Source organism: Anomaloglossus baeobatrachus, chromosome 4, assembly GCF_048569485.1.
Source record: "Anomaloglossus baeobatrachus isolate aAnoBae1 chromosome 4, aAnoBae1.hap1, whole genome shotgun sequence".
Taxonomy (NCBI): domain Eukaryota; kingdom Metazoa; phylum Chordata; class Amphibia; order Anura; family Aromobatidae; genus Anomaloglossus; species Anomaloglossus baeobatrachus.
The window spans coordinates 371,422,947-371,446,472 of record NC_134356.1 but is presented as its reverse complement, the minus strand read 5'-3'; the positions used below and the strand labels follow the sequence as shown (position 1 = coordinate 371,446,472).

At 50.8% G+C, this 23,526-nt stretch overlaps 1 protein-coding gene across 5 annotated transcripts in view; it reads left to right on the top strand.

Annotated features, from left to right (window-relative positions):
• The window catches only part of KMT2E (lysine methyltransferase 2E (inactive)), a 209,506-nt gene that overhangs the window by 20,506 nt on the left and 165,474 nt on the right, over positions 1-23,526 (top strand). For all 5 annotated transcript variants that reach the window (XM_075345177.1, XM_075345175.1, XM_075345176.1 and 2 more), the window contains exons 3-5: positions 2,674-2,788; positions 3,174-3,397; positions 14,075-14,155. In XM_075345177.1, the coding sequence (XP_075201292.1) occupies positions 2,674-2,788; positions 3,174-3,397; positions 14,075-14,155 (420 nt within the window). The remainder of the gene's footprint in view (positions 1-2,673; positions 2,789-3,173; positions 3,398-14,074; positions 14,156-23,526) is intronic.

The window sequence follows — 23,526 nt, the reverse complement described above, 5'->3', positions numbered from 1 at the left end:
ACTGATGAGATTCTACATAGTTGTCATAGCTTATTTTTATGTGTACTATTGATTTATTAAATAAAAATGTAAAGACTGTTGCGCTTTAAAGGGTTTGTTTGAAAATCCATGAGTTAATTGATTGGTAGTGTGGGCAATGCACAACCACTACTACATTCGCACAGGGCTCTTGGGATTGTGGGAGTCCCAGCTTTCAGACCCTCAGTGATTAGAGCTGAGTGAACCTTTGGAGGCTTGGTTTGCTGGCCGCTATCGAACCGATCCTCCATTGGTTCAAACTTGGCCCGAGCGCAGTTCGAAATCACTGATTGGCAGTTCAAGTCCCCACCCACATACTGGCAGCCATAAGCAGATCACAGGAGGGTGGGCAGGCTTTTTCAGTTTTTTTTTATTTTTTTTTTTTTGTTGCTCACTACATCTAATCAATCACACTGTTATTAACCCCAATTCAAGCCGTTCAAACACTGCAAGCGGCTTGCACAGGGCTGAGCACCAAGTGTACCTGAGCACAGCACTGGTCGCACAAGTGAAGTTCTCATGTAAAGCATCCGAACTTGAACTCTATTTTTGTTTGTTTTGTTTTTTTTAAAGTCGGTGTTCGGTTTGAAAACCAAACCTCTGGTTTGCTCATCTCTACCAGTGATCAGAAAGTTATCCCCAATCCCAGTGATAGGAGATAACTTCCATACTTGGGATGGCGCCTTTTTAAAAAAAAAAAAAAAAAGTTCAAGATTATTTTTTGTTGTCCCATGGGATTGCATACATAAAAATGAGACCTAAGGCCAAGTTCATCTTCTCCAACAGGACAGGAGAAATGGTATTGTGAAGTGTGCATACAGATACTAAGGATTACTCCCAGTATGCAGGACAGGAGAAGTGTATGCAGGGCAGGAGAAGTGTATGCAGGGCAGGAGAAGTGTATGCAGGGCAGGAGAAGTGTATGCAGGGCAGGAGAAGTGTATGCAGGACAGGAGAAGTGTATGCAGGACAGGAGAAGTGTATGCAGGACAGGAGAAGTGTATGCAGGACAGGAGAAGGGTATGCAGGACAGGAGAAGGGTATGCAGGACAGGAGAAGGGTATGCAGGACAGGAGAAGGGTATGCAGGGCAGGAGAAGTGTATGCAGGGCAGGAGAAGTGTATGCAGGGCAGGAGAAGTGTATGCAGGGCAGGAGAAGTGTATGCAGGGCAGGAGAAGTGTATGCAGGGCAGGAGAAGTGTATGCAGGGCAGGAGAAGTGTATGCAGGACAGGAGAAGTGTATGCAGGACAGGAGAAGTGTATGCAGGACAGGAGAAGTGTATGCAGGACAGGAGAAGTGTATGCAGGACAGGAGAAGTGTATGCAGGACAGGAGAAGTGTATGCAGGACAGGAGAAGTGTATGCAGGACAGGAGAAGGGTATGCAGGACAGGAGAAGTGTATGCAGGACAGGAGAAGGGTATGCAGGACAGGAGAAGGGTATGCAGGGCAGGAGAAGGGTATGCAGGGCAGGAGAAGGGTATGCAGGGCAGGAGAAGGGTATGCAGGGCAGGAGAAGGGTATGCAGGGCAGGAGAAGGGTATGCAGGGCAGGAGAAGGGTATGCAGGGCAGGAGAAGGGTATGCAGGGCAGGAGAAGGGTATGCAGGGCAGGAGAAGGGTATGCAGGGCAGGAGAAGGGTATGCAGGGCAGGAGAAGGGTATGCAGGACAGGAGAAGGGTATGCAGGACAGGAGAAGGGTATGCAGGACAGGAGAAGGGTATGCAGGGCAGGAGAAGGGTATGCAGGGCAGGAGAAGGGTATGCAGGACAGGAGAAGGGTATGCAGGGCAGGAGAAGGGTATGCAGGGCAGGAGAAGGGTATGCAGGGCAGGAGAAGGGTATGCAGGGCAGGAGAAGGGTATGCAGGGCAGGAGAAGGGTATGCAGGGCAGGAGAAGGGTATGCAGGGCAGGTGAAGGGTATGCAGGGCAGGAGAAGGGTATGCAGGGCAGGAGAAGGGTATGCAGGGCAGGAGAAAGGTATGCAGGGCAGGAGAAGGGTATGCAGGGCAGGAGAAGGGTATGCAGGGCAGGAGAAGGGTATGCAGGGCAGGAGAAGGGTATGCAGGACAGGAGAAGGGTATGCAGGACAGGAGAAGGGTATGCAGGACAGGAGAAGGGTATGCAGGACAGGAGAAGGGTATGCAGGGCAGGAGAAGGGTATGCAGGGCAGGAGAAGGGTATGCAGGGCAGGAGAAGGGTATGCAGGGCAGGAGAAGGGTATGCAGGGCAGGAGAAGTGTATGCAGGGCAGGAGAAGTGTATGCAGGGCAGGAGAAGTGTATGCAGGGCAGGAGAAGTGTATGCAGGGCAGGAGAAGTGTATGCAGGGCAGGAGAAGTGTATGCAGGGCAGGAGAAGTGTATGCAGGGCAGGAGAAGTGTGTGTGTGTGTGTGTGTGTGTGTGTGTTAGTGTTAAATTTGGAATATACCGGACTTTGCATATACCAGAAGCTTGACCTTCCTCATATTTTGCTACCACTTGAGTGTTGTAGGCAATGTTGTGTATATTATGTTTTAAATTATAAAATTTGCCTAAAATAAAGCGGTTGACCATGTCAGTCAAAAAGACTTTCATTTTACAAAAGCGGATTGGAAATGGAAAGCCACAAATTAAAGCAATTCTTTCTTCTTTTTTTTTCTTTTCCTTCATGTAGACCGGAATCTGTAGAAGCAAGCCCTGTTGTAGTTGAAAAGTCAAACAGTTATCCACACCATTTATATACCAGCAGCTCTCATCATTCGCACAGTTATATTGGCTTGCCTTATGCGGTAAGTATTATCTGTATAGTTTTAATGACATTTTAATTTTTTATTTTTTTTTTATTTGGGGAAATATGGCTTTGGTATTTACATATTTTTACACATCTGTGAATGCCTATGAATCCTTAAAGTACAACATACGTGTTTTGCAATTAGTACTTCAAGAACCTGTCATTAATTTTTCATGTTAAAGTAAAGGCATTGCCATAATGGCGCAGTTATACAGACTAAATAGATACCTTTTAGTGAAGAAATCCGTATCCTGGTTCTTTAATCCACTAAAGGTATCTACTTAATTTATATAACAGCGCCATGATAACAATGTCTTTAACATTCAAAATAATGATGACAGGATCTCTTTAACGGGAATATGTAATTATTTATTATTCTTCAGGATCACAACTATGGTGCTCGCCCTCCACCAACGCCTCCAGCGTCTCCGCCTCCTGTTCTTATTAAAAATGAGGTGAACTTATTTACGACTCCACATTTTGATGAGACGTCAAGTGCTACGACCATCAGCACTTCAGAAGATGGAAGCTATGGAACTGATGTCACGCGATGTATTTGCAGTTTTACGCATGATGATGGGTACATGATCTGTTGTGACAAATGCAGGTAGGTTACATAGGTTGAAAAAAGACCTAGGTCCATGTAGTTCAACCTTCCTACACTAATTATACATTTTAGATCATCATCATTGTGTAATAAGCGTATAATTATTCATTATAACCTGAGAACGTAAAAATTAACGGACCTTAAAGTGTGACATACATTTTCATCCCGGATCAATTATGAGACGTGTAGAACGGGTTCAAGAGCTGAGCCTGTTCTATTCGTGACAGTCTCTGGCTGTGAATCTAACAAGAATAAGGAGGTAGCGCCAACCAATTTATTTATTATTTTTTTTTCTTTACAAAGTTCAGAATTTGCTTCAACCTCTAAAAAAAAAAAAATCTATATATATATATATATATATATATATATATATATATATATATATATATATATATATATATATATATATATATATATATATATATATATATATATATATATATATATATATATGTCTCATACTTACAGAACAGAAGGATATTAGCAAAACTTGGGCATGTGCACATGGTAATTATTTGTTGGAGACATTCTACATCAAAAACCAGTCCCTTAGGAGGAAAAAAAATCACATAAAAATTGTGTGTGGTTTGATTTTTTTTTTTTTTCCCCACCTAGCACTCTAAATAAGAGAAAAACCCTTAAACAATTGACATGTTGTATATTTGAAACTACTTCAAGTCTGCGAGAGAACAAATTAAAGGGAACCTGTCATCAGAAATTTCGCCTAAAACCTAACAGATTCCCCCTCTGCAGCTCCTGGGCTGCATTCTATAAAGGTCCCTGTTATGATTGTGCCCACTTTCTGACCGAAAAAAAGTGTTTATAAAGTTGTACCTTTTTGGCTTCTGATTCTGTAAATCCGTCACGGGGGCGGGCTGCCTGATGGCCGTTATTCTGCCCCCTGGTTCTGTATGCCGCCCCCATCGCTGATTTCAATACTTCTGGACGCCGCCCACTGCTCCAGCCATCCCCGCGCATGCCCAGTGCTCATCTCTCGGGGATGAGCACTGTGCCCAGCGTCACCGCTGGTGACGTGCACGCAGGGTTAAGATTATGGGCGGTGCTGTGATGTTTATTCCTAAGCAACCGCCCATAATCGCGGGGCCGCGCTTTTCCCCTCGGCCTGCTTCGTTCTGCGTCTCCTCCTGATCGGTGTTACTGCTCCGCGCTCCTCCCATCTATTTCCTGCCTCGGGGCAAGATGGGAAGGAGGTGACGTGGGGGTCAGCAGCAGCGCGCTTGCGCAGAACGAAGCAGGCCGAGGGGAAAAGCGCGGCCCCGCGATTATGGGCGGTTGCTTAGGAATAAACATCACAGCACCGCCCATAATCTTAACCCTGCGTGCACGTCACCAGCGGTGACGCTGGGCACAGTGCTCATCCCCGAGAGATGAGCACTGGGCATGCGCGGGGATGGCTGGAGCAGTGGGCGGCGTCCAGAAGTATTGAAATCAGCGATGGGGGCGGCATACAGGACCAGGGGGCAGAATAACGGCCATCAGGCAGCCCGCCCCCGTGACGGATTTACAGAATCAGAAGCCAAAAAGGTACAACTTTATAAACACTTTTTTTCGGTCAGAAAGTGGGCACAATCATAACAGGGACCTTTATAGAATGCAGCCCAGGAGCTGCAGAGGGGGAATCTGTTAGGTTTTAGGCGAAATTTCTGATGACAGGTTCCCTTTTAAGCAACGTGTGTATGAGAAGACTTCAGGAATCTCATTCACTTTGCTGGTACTAGGAAATCCTTCTTTTTGTGGCAAAAATGCGCTGAAAATCGCAGCAAATACTTAAAGGAGTTATCCGACAAACTCAAAAATTTTTGTTAAGCTAATCTGTGCTGTATTGTCATATAAATCACACCTACATTATTTTTTGTTTTCTAACTTTTGTTCCTCTTGAATTCACCCTTTTATTCTCTGCAGCTTCTAGTTTACATTCAGATCCAGCAAACATGACCACTTCCTGTGCAGAACCTCAGTCAGAGCTGTCACCACCCACCCCAGTGTCCAGCCTCGCCCTCTGCCCGCCCCCTGCACACACATTCCCTGTCAGTATATTCTGCCCCAGCACCTGACCTATTATCACTACAGCATTACAAATAACAGCCCCACATCGGGCTGTGCACCGCATACGCACACATATGGCTCTGCACCGCACACGTATGCTCTGTACCGCACACGCACACATATGGCTCTGTACCGCAATCGCACACATATGGCTCTGCACCGCACACGCACACATATGGCTCTGCACCGCACACGCACACATATGGCTATGTACCGCACACGCACACATATGGCTCTGCACCGCACACATATGGCTCTGTACCGCACACATATGGCTCTGCACACATATGGCTCTGCACACGCACACATATGGCTCTGCACACGCACACATATGGCTCTGCACACGCACACATATGGCTCTGCACACGCACACATATGGCTCTGCACACGCACACATATGGCTCTGCACACGCACACATATGGCTCTGCACACGCACACATATGGCTCTGCACACGCACACATATGGCTCTGCACCGCCCGCCCCCGATCCCCATCGGGAACACATGTAAGGAATACATACTCACCCGTCCTTGGTCCCCGCCGCTCCTGCACGTTCGCGCGCTGTCTGTGCTCTGACGTCACCACTGTGCTGAAGAGAGCTCAGACAGCGGGAGGGACAGTGATGAGAAGCTGCGCTGCTTCTCATCAGCACTTTCAAATGTACCGGCATCTGTGATCTGTGATGCCGGTACATTTGAATGTGTGATCCTGAGCAGGGGCCCGGTGCTGGAGCTGACACCACGGCAGCTGCCGCCAGGCCCCTCCCCCAGGTGACGGACCCCACAGCAGTGCAGGGGGAGGTTGTGGGGAGAGTACGGGGGAATGTGTGGGAGGGTGCAGGGAAGGGGGCGGTGACTCCTCGTACTGTACAGTCCAGCAGGGCGGCAACATGCTGTTCCACATTTGCATGTCAACATGGTCCTGCCCATGTTGACATGAAATGACCGGAAGCAGAAAAATCGCGGCAGGAGCGGTCACATGACCGCTCTGAGCCGGGGGAGAGGGGCTGACAGCAGGGCAGGTAAGTGGTCACTATCTACTTAACTGCCCCAATGTAGCCCCATAGGGTAATAAAAAAAAAAAGTCAAAGAAGCCGGATAACCCCTTTTAACCTGTGCACGTCCCCAGATATCAGGCCCACATACAGCTATGTTTAGTAAAAAAAAATTACATATCTTGAAAAGACAGAGAGAACAGAACTGAGCAAAAAATTAAAAATTGCCAGGTCTTCAAAGGGGTGAAGTGGTTGTGCTCATTCTGTACCAAACGTGTTTGAGACATTATTTTCTGTGGCTTACTAATATATAGGTGTTACGGGTTCAGCATACTCTCCTTTTTTCTATTGTACCCTCCCATACACACTGTATCTTCAATAACCGCATTTGACCAGACATGTCCAATAGCCAATCGAAAAACACTGCGTGGGTTGACGCGTGTGCAGGGTTTTTCAATTGGAGGGGGCTGATGCACACCTCTTTTATTCAGAACATGAGCAGTGTATTTGGAAGGCAACTTTAATTTAATTTTGTACAGTTTAATTACATTTTAGTTTCTATAAAACGGATTAAATACAGAATCCATATAGATAATTGCGATGAAAATTTCCCTTTTTTTTTTTTCCCAGGTAAACTTGGCCCCCCACCCCCACCCCTTAATATGTTCATTTGAATTTCTAAGAGCAGGCCATTATGTAATGTCCCTGTAGTTTAAAGGGAACCGGTCAGGTACTATATTCACCCAGAACCACAAGCAGTTCTGGGTTCATATTTCCAATTCCTACCTAACTGTCCCAGCAACTAGTAGCATACTTTTCTAAAGATGTCTTTGTCTTTATGTATTTCTAAAAATCCTTTATGATGTGCTAATGGATACACGGACTGGTCGCAAGGTCGTTATTTCCCCCGATTAGTCCACCCTCTTAGCGTGTAAGCACACCCATAGGGGTGCCATTCAATGCCCAGTGTCAGTGACGTGCGTACCTGTGTCAGTTATCACTGCTTCAGAACGTCAGGCTTGGGGTCAGTGCGCATGATCACAAGTTCCAGCATCCGGTCATGTGCACTGTCAAACCGGGTGTATGCGTCCCGGCTTGAGAGGTCTGGTGTCTATGACTGGAAGTGCGGGTCATTTTGATCATGCGTACTGATCCTCAGCCCGGCATTCTGAAGCGGTGACAATGGACAGGTACGTGTGTCACTGCTGATGACGCTGGGCATTGAATAGCATATTAGCACTCCCCTTTGGCCTGCTAACATGCTAAGAGGGCAGAATGAGCTCAGGAACTAGCACTCTTGCGACTAGTCCCTGCGCTCATTAGCATATCATAAAGGATCTGTAGAAATACTTTCTTTGTCGCTCCATTGGGAGACCCAGACAATTTGGTGTATAGCTTATGCCTCCGGAGGTCACACAAAGCATTACACTTAAAAGTGTAAACCCCTCCCCTCTGCCTATACACCCTCCCGTGCATCACGGGCTCCTCAGTTTTATTGCTTTGTGGAAGGAGGCACACATCCACGCAAGCTCCACATTTTAGTCAGCAGCAGCTGCTGACTATATCGGATGGAAGAAAAGTGGGCCCATACAGGGCCCCCAGCATGCTCCCTTCTCACCCCACTTGGGTCGGCGGTGCTGTTAAGGTTGAGGTACCCATTGTGGGTACATAGGCAGGAGCCACATGCTGTTTTCCTTCCCCATCCCTTAGGGGCTCTGGGTGAAGTGGGATCCTGACCGGTCACCAGGCGCTGGGACCGCGCTCCCTCCGCAGCCCCTGGGGGAATCTGCTGGACAGGAGCCGGGTATCATCAGGGACAAGGCCCTGCGACTCTGAGGTACTCTGTGTCCCCTTGGGGACGGCGCATAGTGCGCCTGGGTAATGGACACTGCAGCAGCTGCTGGGTGTGTTAGTGCGCCGGGACTACCGCGCTGGCCGTGCTTGTTTGCCGGCCGCGCTTATAACTTTAGTCCCCCGGCTTTTGCGGCCTAGTGCCGCATATTCCCGCCCCCGGGCCTGCCAGTCAGGGGTAAGGGCGGGACGCTGCACTGGACGTCAGCGCTGAGGGCAGGAGCATACTTTGTATCCTCCTCCCCCCTCACTGAGCACCGTGGGGCACCAGATTCCCGCACTTTTACAGGCACGCCCACGGCCCCCTCCTCCTCTCTGAACGCCGGCAGCCATTGCTACAAGACGCTGGAGAACTTCAGAGGGGAGACAACTGAGCTTACAGCTCTGGGAGGCCCAGGCAGGGATCTGGTGGTCACACAACCGCTGGGAGCGGTCGGTAAGCCGCACCTGTTACTAGGTGCTGGTCCCCCTGGATGCCGAATTGTATATTTATATGCTTATAGTGTATACATTTACTCTGTACGGCCTCACTGTTAGCGTTTGGCTATATACCCTCACTGATTATTCTAAGAGGAGAAACAGCATGTCGTCTGCAAAAAGCAAGGGTACCAAAGCACAGGCTTACTTTGCAACCTGTACCTCATGTGCGGCAATGCTTCCTGCAGGTTCCACCTACCCTCATTGTGTGCAATGCTCGGCCCCTGTGACACTCACTCAGCCGGAGTCTCAGCCACTGGTGGGACCCCCGGCCCAGGTGGAACCTCCGGCCCCCACTGTCCAGGTGACAGGGACAGAGTTTGCAGTATTTGCTGACAAACTTGCTGAGTCTATGGATAGATGGTCTGCTAAGATACTGGAAGCTTAACAGTCCAGACCTGTAACACAGGCCCCGGGCACTGTTGATTCATTGCCCCCATGCCCCCCTCGGTCGGAGCAGCAAAGAGCTCCTGGGTCAACTCATAGGTCCCAAGGGGAGGACTCCGACACGGACCGCAGTCCCAGACCGACGAAGCGGGCTCGCTGGGAGCGTCCCTCGACTTCATCACACTGTTCAGGGTCTCAGCATGAGGACTCTCTGGAGGATGAGGCAGATGCGGCAGATCAGGACTCTGATCCTGACGCCGCGCTCAACCTTGATACGCCTGAAGGGGACGCCATAGTAAACGACCTTATAGCGTCAATCAATCAGGTGTTAGATCTTTCTCCTCCACCCCTTCCGATTGAGGAGTCAGCTTCTCAGCAGGAGAAATTTCATTTTAGGTTTCCCAAACGTACACGGAGTGCGTTTCTTGATCACTCCGACTTCAAAGACGCAGTCCAGAAGCACCGAGCTTTTCCGGATAAGCGCTTTACTAAGCGACTTCATGACACACGTTATCCCTTCCCCCCTGACGTAGTCAAGGGTTGGGCCCAGTGTCCCAAGGTGGATCCTCCAGTCTCTAGACTGGCGGCCAGATCCATAGTTGCAGTGGCAGATGGTGCATCACTAAAGGATGCCACTGACAGGCAGATAGAGCTCCTGATGAAATCCATCTATGAGGCTATCGGCGCGTCCTTTGCTCCGGCATTTGCTGCCGTATGGGCACTACAAGCTATCTCAGCTTGTCAGTCTGAGATTAATGCACTCACACGAGCCGCGACTCCGCAGGTTGTGTCATTAACCTCTCAGGCGTCGGCGTTTGCGTCCTACGCCATGAATGCGGTACTAGACTCTGCGAGCCGTACAGCGGTAGCATCCGCCAATTCAGTGGCAGTCCGCAGGGCCATGTGGCTACGTGAATGGAAGGCAGACTCTGCTTCCAAGAAATTTTTAACCGGTTTGCCGTTTTCTGGCGACCGCCTGTTTGGCGAGCAATTGGATGAAATCATTAAACAATCCAAGGGTAAGGACTCGTCCTTACCCCAGTCCAAACCTAACAGACCTCAACAACGGAAGGTACAATCGAGGTTTCGGTCCTTTCGGCCCTCAGGCAGGTCTCAATTCTCCTCGTCCAAGAGGCCTCAAAAGGATCAGAGGAACTCTGATTCATGGCGGTCTAAGGCACGTCCTAAAAAGACCGCCGGAGGAACCGCTCCCAAAGCGGCCTCCTCATGACTTGCGGACTCCCCAAACCGCATCCTCGGTCGGTAGCAGGCTCTCCCGCTTTTGCGACGCCTGGTTCCCACATGTCCAAGACCGATGGGTGAGAGACATTCTGTCTCACGGTTACAGGATAGAGTTCAATTCTCGTCCTCCGATTCGTTTCTTCAGAACATCTCCGCCCCCCGAGCGAGCCGATGCTCTTCTGCAGGCGGTGAACTCTCTGAAGGCAGAAGGAGTAGTTATCCCCGTTCCCCTTCAGCAATGGGGTCACGGTTTTTACTCCAACTTGTTTGTCGTACCAAAAAAGGACGGATCTTTCCGTCCCGTCCTGGACCTCAAACTGCTCAACAAACACGTGAAAACCAGACGATTCCGGATGGAATCTCTCCGCTCCGTCATCGCCTCGATGTCCCAAGGAGACTTCCTGGCATCAATAGACATCAAGGATGCTTATCTCCACGTGCCGATTGCACCAGAGCATCAGCGCTTCCTGCGTTTCGCCATCGGGGACGAACACCTTCAGTTCGTGGCATTGCCTTTCGGCCTGGCAACAGCCCCACGGGTCTTCATCAAGGTCATGGCAACAGTGGTTGCAGTCCTACACTCTCAGGGACACTCAGTGATCCCTTACTTGGACGATCTTCTTGTCAAGGCCCCCTCTCGGGTGGCATGCCAACACAGCCTGAACATTGCTCTGGAGACACTCCAGAGGTTCGGGTGGATCATCAATTTCCCAAAGTCAAAACTGACACCGACACAATCGCTGACATATCTCGGGATGGAGTTTCACACTCTCCCAGCGATAGTGAAACTTCCGCTGGACAAACAACGATCCCTACAGACAGGGGTGCGATCTCTCCTCCGAGCCCAGTCGCACCCCTTGAGACGCCTCATGCACTTCCTAGGGAAGATGGTGGCAGCAATGGAGGCAGTTCCATTTGCACAGTTTCATCTGCGTCCTCTTCAATGGGACATTCTCCGCAAATGGGACAGGAAATCGACGTCCCTCGACAGGAACGTCTCCCTTTCTCGGGCAGCCAAGGCATCCCTTCAGTGGTGGCTTCTTCCCACTTCTTTGTCGAAGGGGAAATCATTCCTGCCCCCATCCTGGGCTGTGGTCACGACGGACGCGAGTCTGTCAGGGTGGGGAGCGGTCTTCCTCCACCACAGGGCTCAGGGTACCTGGACTCAGCCAGAGTCCTCCCTTCAGATCAATGTTCTGGAGATAAGGGCAGTGTATCTAGCCCTGAAGGCGTTTCAGCCGTGGCTGGAAGGCAGGCAGATCCGAATTCAGTCGGACAACGCCACGGCGGTGGCATACATCAACCACCAAGCCTTCCAGGAAGTTCGGCGGATTCTGCTGTGGGTGGAAGCCACAGCCTCCACCATCTCCGCAGTACACATCCCGGGCGTGGAAAACTGGGAAGCGGACTTTCTCAGTCGCCAGGGCATGGACGCAGGGGAATGGTCTCTTCACCCGGACGTGTTTCAAGAGATCTGTTGCCGCTGGGGGAAGCCGGACGTCGACCTAATGGCGTCCCGGCACAACAACAAGGTCCCGGCATTCATGGCACGGTCTCAAGATCACAGAGCTCTGGCGGCAGACGCCTTAGTTCAGGATTGGTCGCAGTTTCAACTGCCTTATGTCTTTCCTCCTCTGGCACTGCTGCCCAGAGTGTTACGCAAGATCAGGTCCGACTGCCGCCGCGCCCTCCTCGTCGCCCCAGACTGGCCAAGGAGGTCGTGGTACCCGGATCTGTGGCATCTCACGGTGGGTCAACCGTGGGCACTACCAGACCGACCAGACTTGCTGTCTCAAGGGCCATTTTTCCATCTGAATTCTGCGGCCCTCAACCTGACTGTGTGGCCATTGAGTCCTGGATCCTAGCGTCTTCAGGGTTATCTCAAGAGGTCATTGCCACTATGAGACAGGCCAGGAAACCAACGTCAGCCAAGATCTACCACAGGACGTGGAGGATCTTCTTATCCTGGTGCTCTGATCAGGGTTTTAGTCCATGGCCATTTGCCTTGCCCACTTTTCTGTCTTTCCTTCAATCCGGAATGGAAAAGGGGCTGTCTCTCGGCTCTCTTAAGGGACAAGTCTCGGCGCTCTCTGTATTTTTTCAAAAGCGTCTAGCAAGGCTTCCGCAAGTACGCACGTTCCTGCAGGGGGTTTGCCACATAGTCCCCCCTTACAAGCGCCCACTAGAACCCTGGGATCTGAACAGGGTGCTAATGGCTCTTCAGAAACCACCTTTCGAGCCAATGAGAGATATTTCTCTTTCTCGCCTCTCGCAGAAGGTGGTCTTCCTAGTGGCAGTCACATCACTTCGCAGAGTGTCTGAGCTAGCTGCACTGTCATGCAAAGCTCCCTTCCTGGTGTTTCACCAGGACAAGGTGGTTCTGCGTCCGGTTCCGGAATTTCTCCCGAAGGTGGTATCCCCTTTTCATCTCAATCAGGATATCTCCTTACCTTCTTTTTGTCCTCATCCAGTTCACCAATGTGAAAAGGATTTGCACTTGTTAGATCTTGTGAGAGCACTCCGGCTCTACATTTCTCGTACGGCGCCTCTGCGCCGCTCGGATGCGCTCTTTATCCTTGTCGCTGGCCAGCGTAAAGGGTCGCAGGCTTCCAAGTCAACCTTGGCTCGGTGGATCAAGGAACCAATTCTTGAAGCCTACCGTTCTTCTGGCCTTCCGGTTCCTTCAGGACTGAAAGCCCATTCTACCAGAGCCGTGGGTGCGTCCTGGGCATTGCAGCACCAGGCTACGGCTCAGCAGGTGTGTCAGGCGGCTACCTGGTCGAGTCTGCACACTTTCACGAAGCACTATCAGGTGCATGCCTACGCTTCGGCAGATGCCAGCTTAGGTAGGCGAGTCCTCCAGGCGGCGGTTGCCCACCTGTAGGAAGGGGCCGTCTTTCGGCTCTATTACCGGGGTATTCTTTACCCACCCAGGGACTGCTTTTGGACGTCCCAATTGTCTGGGTCTTCCAATGGAGCGACAAAGAAGAAGGGAATTTTGTTTACTTACCGTAAATTCCTTTTCTTCTAGCTCCTATTGGGAGACCCAGCTCCCGCCCCTGTTCCCTTCGGGCTGTTGTTCTTTTGTGTACACATGTTGTTCATGTTGAATTGTTCTTGGTTCATGGTTTAAGTTCTCCGAACATCCTTCGGATTGAATTTACCTTAGACCAATTTATAAGTTTCCGCCTTCCTGCTTTTGCACCAAAACTGAGGAGCCCGTGATGCACGGGAGGGTGTATAGGCAGAGGGGAGGGGTTTACACTTTTAAGTGTAATGCTTTGTGTGACCTCCGGAGGCATAAGCTATACACCCAATTGTCTGGGTCTCCCAATTGGAGCTAGAAGAAAAGGAATTTACGGTAAGTAAACAAAATTCCCTTCTTTTCTAAAGATCTCTTTATGCTACTAGATGCTGGGACAGTTAGGCAGGGATTAGGAATATGCACCCAGAACTGCTTGTGGTTCTGGGTGCATAGTGTACCTGACAGGTTCCCTTTTAAGTGGACTTTGCTTGACATTTTCTCTCTTTTTTTTTTAATCGGTTTTTGTGTGTCCAAAGAGTTGAGTGCTTATCAAGAACTGTTTGGAGCATGGTTGTAGTTATTTGTGCACACTAAAAAATTTTGTACATTTTTTTTCTTTTTCTCTCCCCTTAGTGTCTGGCAGCATATAGATTGTATGGGTATTGACAGGCAAAATATTCCAGACATCTATTTATGCGAGCGTTGTCAGCCTCGGTAAGATTCACTTTTCATTTTATTTCATTATTTATTATCGCATTATTTATGATTAAATGTAAGCTGTCCATTGTTCAAGCTTCCCAAACGGGCAGCATGAATTGGAGCATGGTTGTGTGATTGCCTGTATGCTGATCTCTGAAATGCTGCATGGTTTCAGAGAAAACATGGTTTTCATGGTTGGCTAGAGCTTACAGAGGGAGCCCAGACTAGTCCAATGCTGCCACCAGCTGATTTCTCCTTCTAGCAGATACACTCATTAAGGATCAGGCTACGGGCACATGTTGAGTTTTTTCTGTTTTCTTTTTTTTTTACCTCAGTATTACCAGCAGTGTGTGAAAAATACAGAAGTGGTGACGTATTTCTATTATACTTTTCCTCTGACTGCTCCACTCCTGATTTTGGCTTATAAATACTGAGTTAAAAAATTCACTAAATTATCACCCAGGCATGTGACCTCAGGGTTTAATAAAATACACTGATGTCAAAAATGTGAGTTTTGGATAGTTCTAGTTGTCTTCCAGCTTCAAACTTACTTGGCCTATCTCTAAAGCTAGGTTCCCACTCTAACCTCCTGTGGCTTCAGTGCTAAGAGTCCATATTCTACTACATCTGATTTATTAACTGGAGCTGTGACACTGTATCATGACTTCACCTACTATAATCAGTTGGGAAGCTGGAGCTATATGGGAAATAGCTTGTGTTTGCTTTTTTGGTAAATTATGCCATGTATGTACGATTACAATATGTATAACGCCTGCACAACATCGGGATGTGGGTGAATGGAGCTGGCATCTGCATTTATCGGCAGCGATCACTCCAACTGCTGCTTACCATTTAAATGCCACTGGCAATCATTTACAGTGGCATTTAAGATGTCAGTACCCCGCTAAAGGCATGCCCATATACTGCAAAATGGTTGTATTCCATTATAAAAAATGAAGTGAAATATATATTATATAACTGTGTGTGTGATAATATATTTCTTTGTCGCTCCTTATTGGGAGACCCAGACAATTGGGTGTATAGCTTATGCCTCCGGAGGCCACACAAAGTATTACACTAAAAGTGTAAAGCCCCTCCCCTTCAGCCTATACACCCCCCGTACTGCTACGGGCTCATCAGTTTTTATGCTTTGTGCGAAGGAGGTCAGACATGCACGCATAGCTCCACAGCTTAGTCAGCAGCAGCTGCTGACTATGTCGGATGGAAGAAAAGAGGGCCCATAACAGGGCCCCCAGCATGCTCCCTTCTCACCCCACTCTTGTCGGCGGTGTTGTTAAGGTTGAGGTATCCATTGCGGGTACGGAGGCTGGAGCCCACATGCTGCTTTCCTTCCCCATCCCTCAATTAGGGCTCTGGGTGAAGTGGGATCCTTTCGGTCTCCAGGCACAGGAGACCGTGCTCCATCCACAGCTCCTGAGGACCATGCTGGATAGGAGCCGAGTATCGTTCAGGGACATGGCCCTGCTACTTTGAGGTACTCTGTGTCCCCGTGGGGACCGCGCACAGCAACACTCCAGCATTGCTGGGTGTGCTAGTGCACCGGGGACAGCAGCGCTGACTGCGTTTGTGCCATTACACACTTCAGCGTCGCTGAGTGTGTTCGTGTAGGGGGACTGCCGCGCTGACCGCCGCTGCCATGGTTATCACTGCGGCGCGGCTGGGACTGTTAGTGCGCCGGGGACTTCCGCGCCGACCGCGCTTATACGGCGGCCGCGCTTATAACTCGAGTCCCCGGCTTTTGCGGCCTAGTCTCGTTTTCTTCCCGCCCCCAGCCCTGCCAGTCAGGGGAAGGGCGGGACGCTGTACAGGACGTCAGCACTGAGGGCTGGAGCATGCTTTGCATACTCCACCCCCCTCACTCTGCACAGTGGGGCACCAGTTCCCGCACTTTTCTGGGTCACGCCCACGGCTCCCTCCTCTCCTCAGGACGCCGGCAGCCATTCCTCTCAGCTCTGCTAACGCTGGAGAGGAGAGACAAGCTCAAGGAGACCCAGGCAGGATTTCTGGTGCCCACACAACCGCTTTGCGAAGGCGGTAAGCAGCACCTGTGGTGCTGGCCCCACTAGTGCAGAAGTGTACTTATAGATTATATGATTATAGACTATACTTTACACTGTATGGTGCACTGTTGATTTTTGTCTATATACCCTCCTGTAGTGCTCAGAGGAGACAACAGCATGTCGTCCACAAATGGCAAGGGTGCCAAAGCACAGACTTACTATGCTGCCTGTGCAGCATGTACGGCTATACTGCCGGCAGGTTCCACTGACCATCATTGTGTGCAATGCTCGGCCCCTGTGGCACTTTCTCAGCCGGAGCCTCTGCTAAGGGCGGCCCAGGGAGAACCACCTGTTAACACTGTCCAGGTGACAGGGACGGAGTTTGCAGTTTTTACTGAAAGACTTTCTGAGACTATGGCTAAGATATTAGAAGCCTTGCAGTCCAGGCCGGCATCTCAAGCCAGGGGCACTGTGGAATCATTGCCCCCTGGTCCCCCTCAGTTGGAACAGCAATGTCCTCCCGAGGTGTCTCATGGATCCCAGCGTGAGGTCTCTGACACGGACCGCAGCCCCAGACCGATTAAGCGAGCTCGCTATGATATCCCCTCGACATCATCACAATGTTCAGGGTCTCAGCGAGAGGACTCTCTGTATGATGAAGCGGAGGTAGCTGATCAGGATTCTGATCCTGAAGCCGCTCTCAACCTTGATACTCCTGATGGGGACGCCATAGTGAATGATCTTATTGCGTCCATCAATGAAATGTTGGATATTTCTCCCTCAGCTCCTCCAGTGGAGGAGTCAGCTTCTCAGCAGGAGAAATTCCGTTTCAGGTTTCCCAAGCGTACAAAGAGTATGTTTCTGGACCACTCTGACTTCAGAGAGGCAGTCCAGAAACACCGAGCTTGTCCAGATAAGCGTTTTTCCAAGCGCCTTAAGGATACACGTTACCCTTTCCCCCCTGACGTGGTCAAGGGCTGGACTCAGTGTCCCAAGGTGGATCCTCCAATCTCCAGACTGGCGGCTAGATCCATAGTTGCAGTGGAATATGGAGCTTCACTCAAGGATGCCACTGACAGACAGATGGAGCTCTGGTTGAAATCCATCTATGAAGCTATCGGCGCGTCTTTTGCTCCAGCATTCGCAGCCGTATGGGCACTCCAAGCTATCTCAGCTGGTCAGGCGCAAATTGACGCACTCACACGTACGTCTGCGCCGCAGGTGGCGTCTATAACCTCTCAAACGTCGGCATTTGCGTCCTACGCTATTAATGCTGTCCTGGACTCTGCGAGCCGTACGGCGGTTGCAGCCGACAATTCGGTGGCAATACGCAGGGCCTTGTGGCTGCGGGAATGGAAGGCAGATTCGGCTTCCAAAAAGTGCTTAACTGGATTGCCATTTTCTGGCGACCGTTTGTTTGGTGAGAGATTGGATGAAATCATCAAACAATCCAAGGGAAAGGAAACATCCTTACCCCAGGCCAAACCAAAAACACCCCAACAGAGGAGGGGACAGTCGAGGTTTCGGTCCTTTCGGGGTGCGGGCAGGTCCCAATTCTCCTCGTCCAAAAGGCCTCAGAAGGATCAGTGGAACTCTGACGCATGGCGGTCTAAATCACGCCCTAAAAAGACCGCCGGAGGTGCCGCTACTAAGGCGGCTTCCTCATGACTTACGGCCTCCTCACACCGCATCCTCGGTCGGTGGCAGGCTCTCCCGCTTTTGCGACACCTGACTGCCACAAGTAAAAGACCGTTGGGTGAGAGACATTTTGTCTCACGGTTACAGGATAGAGTTCAGCTCTCGTCCTCCGACTCGATTCTTCAGAACATCTCCGCCTCCCGAGCGAGCCGAGGCTCTTCTGCAGGCGGTGGGCATTCTGAAGGCAGAAGGAGTGGTGGTCCCGGTTCCTCTTCAGCAACAGGGCCACGGTTTCTACTCCAACCTGTTTGTGGTTCCAAAGAAGGACGGGTCCTTCCGTCCTGTTTTGGACCTAAAACTGCTCAACAAACGCGTAAGGACCAGGCGGTTCCGGATGGAATCCCTCCGCTCCGTCATCGCCTCAATGTCCCAAGGAGATTTCCTAGCATCGATCGATATCAAGGATGCTTATCTCCACGTACCAATTGCTCCAGAGCATCAGCGCTTCTTGCGCTTCGCCATAGGAGACGAACACCTTCAGTTCGCGGCACTGCCGTTCGGCCTGGCGACAGCCCCAAGGGTTTTCACCAAGGTCATGGCTACAGTAGTTGCGGTCCTCCACTCTCAGGGTCACTCAGTGATACCTTACTTAGACGATCTGCTGGTCAAGGCACCCTCTCAAGAGGCATGCCAACACAGCCTCAACGTTACTCTGGAGATTCTCCAGAGTTTCGGGTGGATCATCAATTTTCCAAAGTCAAATCTGACACCGGTCCAATCGCTGACATATCTTGGCATGGAGTTTCATACTCTTCCAGTGATAGTGAAGCTTCCGCTGGACAAACAGCGTTCACTTCAGACAGGGGTGCAATCTCTCCTTCAAGGTCGGTCACACCCCTTGAGGCGCCTCATGCACTTCCTGGGGAAGATGGTGGCAGCAATGGAAGCAGTCCCTTTCGCGCAGTTTCACCTGCGTCCACTTCAATGGGACATCCTACGCAAGTGGGACAGGATGCCGACGTCCCTAGACAGGAACGTTTCCCTCTCTCAGGCAACCAAAGCTTCCCTTCGGTGGTGGCTTCTTCCCACTTCATTATCGAAGGGGAAATCCTTCCTACCCCCATCCTGGGCGGTGGTCACGACGGACGCGAGTCTGTCAGGGTGGGGAGCAGTTTTTCTCCACCACAGGGCTCAGGGTACGTGGACCCAGCAAGAGTCCTCACTTCAGATCAATGTTCTGGAGATCAGGGCAGTGTATCTTGCCCTAAAAGCGTTCCAGCAGTGGCTGGAAGGCAAGCAGATCCGAATTCAGTCGGACAACTCCACAGCGGTGGCTTACATCAACCACCAAGGTGGGACACGCAGTCGGCAAGCCTTCCAGGAAGTCCGGCGGATTCTGCTGTGGGTGGAAGCCACAGCATCCACCATATCCGCAGTTCACATCCCGGGCGTAGAAAACTGGGAAGCAGACTTTCTCAGTCGCCAGGGCATGGACGCAGGGGAATGGTCCCTTCACCCGGACGTGTTTCAGGAGATCTGTTGCCGCTGGGGGATGCCGGATGTCGACCTAATGGCGTCACGGCACAAAAACAAGGTCCCAACATTCATGGCTCGATCTCAAGATCACAGAGCTCTGGCGGCAGACGCCTTAGTTCAGGATTGGTCGCAGTTTCGGCTTCCTTATGTGTTTCCTCCTCTGGCACTGTTGCCCAGAGTGTTACGCAAGATCAGGGCCGACTGCCGCCGCGTCATCCTCGTCGCTCCAGACTGGCCGAGGAGGTCGTGGTACCCGGATCTGTGGCATCTCACGGTCGGCCAACCGTGGGCACTGCCAGACCGACCAGATTTGCTGTCTCAAGGGCCGTTTTTCCATCTGAATTCTGCGGCCCTCAACCTGACTGTGTGGCCATTGAGTCCTGGATCCTAGCGTCTTCAGGGTTATCTCAAGAGGTCATTGCCACTATGAGACAGGCTAGGAAACCTACGTCCGCCAAGATCTACATTTCTCGAACGGCGCCCCTGCGCCGCTCGGATGCACTCTTTGTCCTTGTCGCTGGCCAGCGTAAAGGGACACAAGCTTCCAAGTCAACCCTGGCTCGGTGGATCAAGGAACCAATTCTCGAAGCTTACCGTTCCTCGGGGCTTCCGGTTCCCTCAGGACTGAAGGCCCATTCTACCAGGGCCGTGGGAGCGTCCTGGGCCTTGCGACACCAGGCTACGGCTCAGCAGGTGTGTCAGGCAGCTACCTGGTCGAGCCTGCACACTTTCACGAAGCACTATCAGGTGCATACCTATGCTTCGGCAGATGCCAGCCTAGGTAGGCGAGTCCTTCAGGCGGCAGTTGCCCACCTGTAGGACGGAGCCGTTACGGCTCTATTATGAGGTATTATTTACCCACCCAGGGACTGCTTTTGGACGTCCCAATTGTCTGGGTCTCCCAATAAGGAGCGACAAAGAAGAAGGGAATTTTGTTTACTTACCGTAAATTCCTTTTCTTCTAGCTCCAATTGGGAGACCCAGCACCCGCCCCTGTTTTTGTATAACATATGTTGTTCATGTTAAATGGTTTCAGTTCTCCGATATTCCTTCGGATTGAATTTACTTTAAACCAGTTTATAATTTTTTCCTCCTTCGGGCTTTTGCACCAAAACTGATGAGCCCGTAGCAGTACGGGGGGTGTATAGGCTGAAGGGGAGGGGCTTTACACTTTTAGTGTAATACTTTGTGTGGCCTCCGGAGGCATAAGCTATACACCCAATTGTCTGGGTCTCCCAATTGGAGCTAGAAGAAAAGGAATTTACGGTAAGTAAACAAAATTCCCTTCATGTATGCGTGTGTGTGTGTGTGTGTGTGTGTGTGTGTGTGTGTGTGTGTGTGTGTGTATGTGTGTGTGTGTGTGTGTGTGTATATATATATATAACACACACATATGGTAAAAACCTGCTCTTTAAACTGCCCCCCCCTCACCACAGTAAGTTCCCAGCTGCTATCGTCTTTTTTTCCCAGCGCCTCTCTAGGCACTTTGACATTTTATGACTGCACTCCTGTTTGGCCAAAAGTCAGCACTAACAGTCACCCACTTTCAGTTGAAGTGCATAAGAGCTTCGTTCTGGCTCTCATAGACTTAGATACCGTTTTGGGTTTTTTTTTTTATAATTAGTTGGTATCTTCTCATTTGTAATAGTCCAATCAAAATATAAAATGTAGTCTATACTATAAAGCAAAAAAAAAACTAATGGGCCATAATTGCTGTTTTCTTTATCGTTCCTATGGGAGACCCAGACATTGGGTGTATAGCTTCTGCCTCCGGAGGACACACAAAGTACTACACTAAAAAGTGTAGCTCCTCCCTCTGAGCATATACACCCCCTGGATAACCAGATCTAGCCAGTTCATTGCTTTGTGTTAAGGAGGCATACATCCACACATGCATTCTCATCTGATTTTTCATTTTTGGAAAGTTTTTGAAGAAAAGCGGGTCCAAGCCTGGACTCCCGGCATGTCCCTTCTCACCCCACTGTGTCGGCGGTGTTGTTAAGGTTGATTCCAAGGCTGGAGCCTTACATGCCGCGCTCCTTCACCATCCCTCGGGCTCTGGCTTGAAGTGGGAGCCAGCACGGTTCTCCTTGCTTTGCAGGAGACCGGTCTCCATCCGCAGCCCTTCAGGATCCTGCTGGACGGAGCACTCATCCCCAGGGACTTGGAACCCTGCGTCTCAGCAAGCTAAGTACCTGAGACGTTTATATTCGGGGGGTCCCGGTACTTTATTATGGTGGGAGAGTGTGCTGTGTAACTTTTGTGACATTTCCGGCCGGTTCTCTGACTGTCGCCTGAGAACCGCGCCGATGGTGCCTGCGCGCCGGCCGCATCGCTTAAATTTAGACCCCGGCTTCGCCGGAGGCCTACTTTCGATTTCATTGCCCTCGCATGTCAATTATGCAGAGGGACAGTGCGGCTCCACCCAGCGGCCGTTCGGCACAGGGGAGGGACACTCCTCTCTGAGTACATGTCCCCTCCCCTGTAAATCTCCTTGGCCCTCCAGATCCCGCTCTCAGAGCAGGTCCCGCCCCCTCTCCTCGCTCCGGCGCCATTTTCTCAGCGTTTTTCTCTGGATCAGCGCTGGCTGCAGCATCCCTGCTAAGCTGCTTGGGGGTCCGGGCTGTGGGATCTGGAGGGCACACAAACGGTCTGGTAAGCCACAACCTCCGGTTGTGGACCTTCTTATATACTCTCTGGGGGTCATTCTGGCTCAGAGCCCCCACTTCAGCAGCATGTCTCACACGAGGAGCAAGGCTGTACTCAATATGCACTGCATGTAAGCTCGTGCTGCCTGAACCGAGCACATATCCACATTGTGATGCCTGCTCTAACCTGACAATGCCTCAGCCTGGAATCGCACCCACAGTGGTCCCTCCGGCTGCTCCGACTCCGGTGGCTGAACCCCCAGCTTGGGTAGAATCCTTCTCTAGGTCAATCTCCCAGTCTTTTGCCGACTCCATGGGACAGCTGTCCCGGACTTTGCTGAACATGCATCAGCCCCCTTCTCAGGGAGCCTCTGCTGCTAGGGCTCTCTCAGCGGAGCTCACAGAGGATTCTTCATCTGGTCCCAGACCCCGTCCTCCTAAAAGGAGACGCAGGGCCCCCTCTCCTTCCTCGTCCCGCGGCTCTGATTCAAGAGCTGACTCGCAGGACGAGGAGGATGCCTTTACTGGGGGCTCGGAGGCTACCTCCATGTGCCCCATTGATCTGTCTGAAACTGACTCAGATGTTAGTGATTTGATTGCGTCCATTAATTCTATACTGGACCGCAATCCGCCAGTATCAGAGGAGCAACCCTCTCTCTCAGAAAAGCACCAGTTTACCTTACCTAAGAGGACAAGGAGTGTGTTCTTTAACCACTCCAGTTTTCAGGCCACTGTGACCAAGCCTAGGGCTTGTCCTGACAAACGCTTCCCAAAGCGTGGTTCTGATGACCGTTTTCCCTTTCCACCTGAGGTGGTCAAGGAGTGGTCTCACTCCCCAAAGGTAGACCCTCCGGTGTCTAGACTCTCAGCCCGGACCGTTGTATCAGTGGCTGATGGCACCTCTCTTAAGGATTCCACTGACCGCCAGGTTGACCTTCTGGCCAAATCTGTTTATGAGGCGGCTGGGGCCTCGTTCTCCCCATCTTTTGCAGCAGTGTGGGCTCTCAAAGCCATCTCTGCTTCTCTAGAGGAGATGCATTCCCTCACCAGGGAATCTATGCCCGAAATGGTTGCCTTAACTTCCCAAGCTTCAGCTTTTTCATCCTATGCCATGTCTGCCATGCTGGAGGCTTCTCACCGCACTGCGGTGGCTTCGGCTAATTCCCTCGCTATCCGCAGGGAGAGTGGAAGGAAGATGCTTCTTCAAAGAAGTACCTTGCTGGGCTCCCTTTTGCTGGATCCAGGCTATTCGGTGAACAACTGGATGAAATTATTAAGGAAGCTACTGGCGGGAAGAGTACTTCCATGCCACAAACTAAAACCAGGAAACCTGCCCAGGGTAGGAACCAGTCGAGGTTTCGTTCCTTTCGTTCCTCCAACTGGTCATCCTCTAAGCCCTTGGCCTCGTCCACTAACTCAGCCAAGGACCAAAAACCCAACTGGCGCACAAAGGCGCGTCCACAAAAGACCGCAGGAGCTGCTGCCACTAAGGCAGCCTCCTCTTGACTATCTGGCCGCACCAGCAACGTCCTTAGTCGGTGGC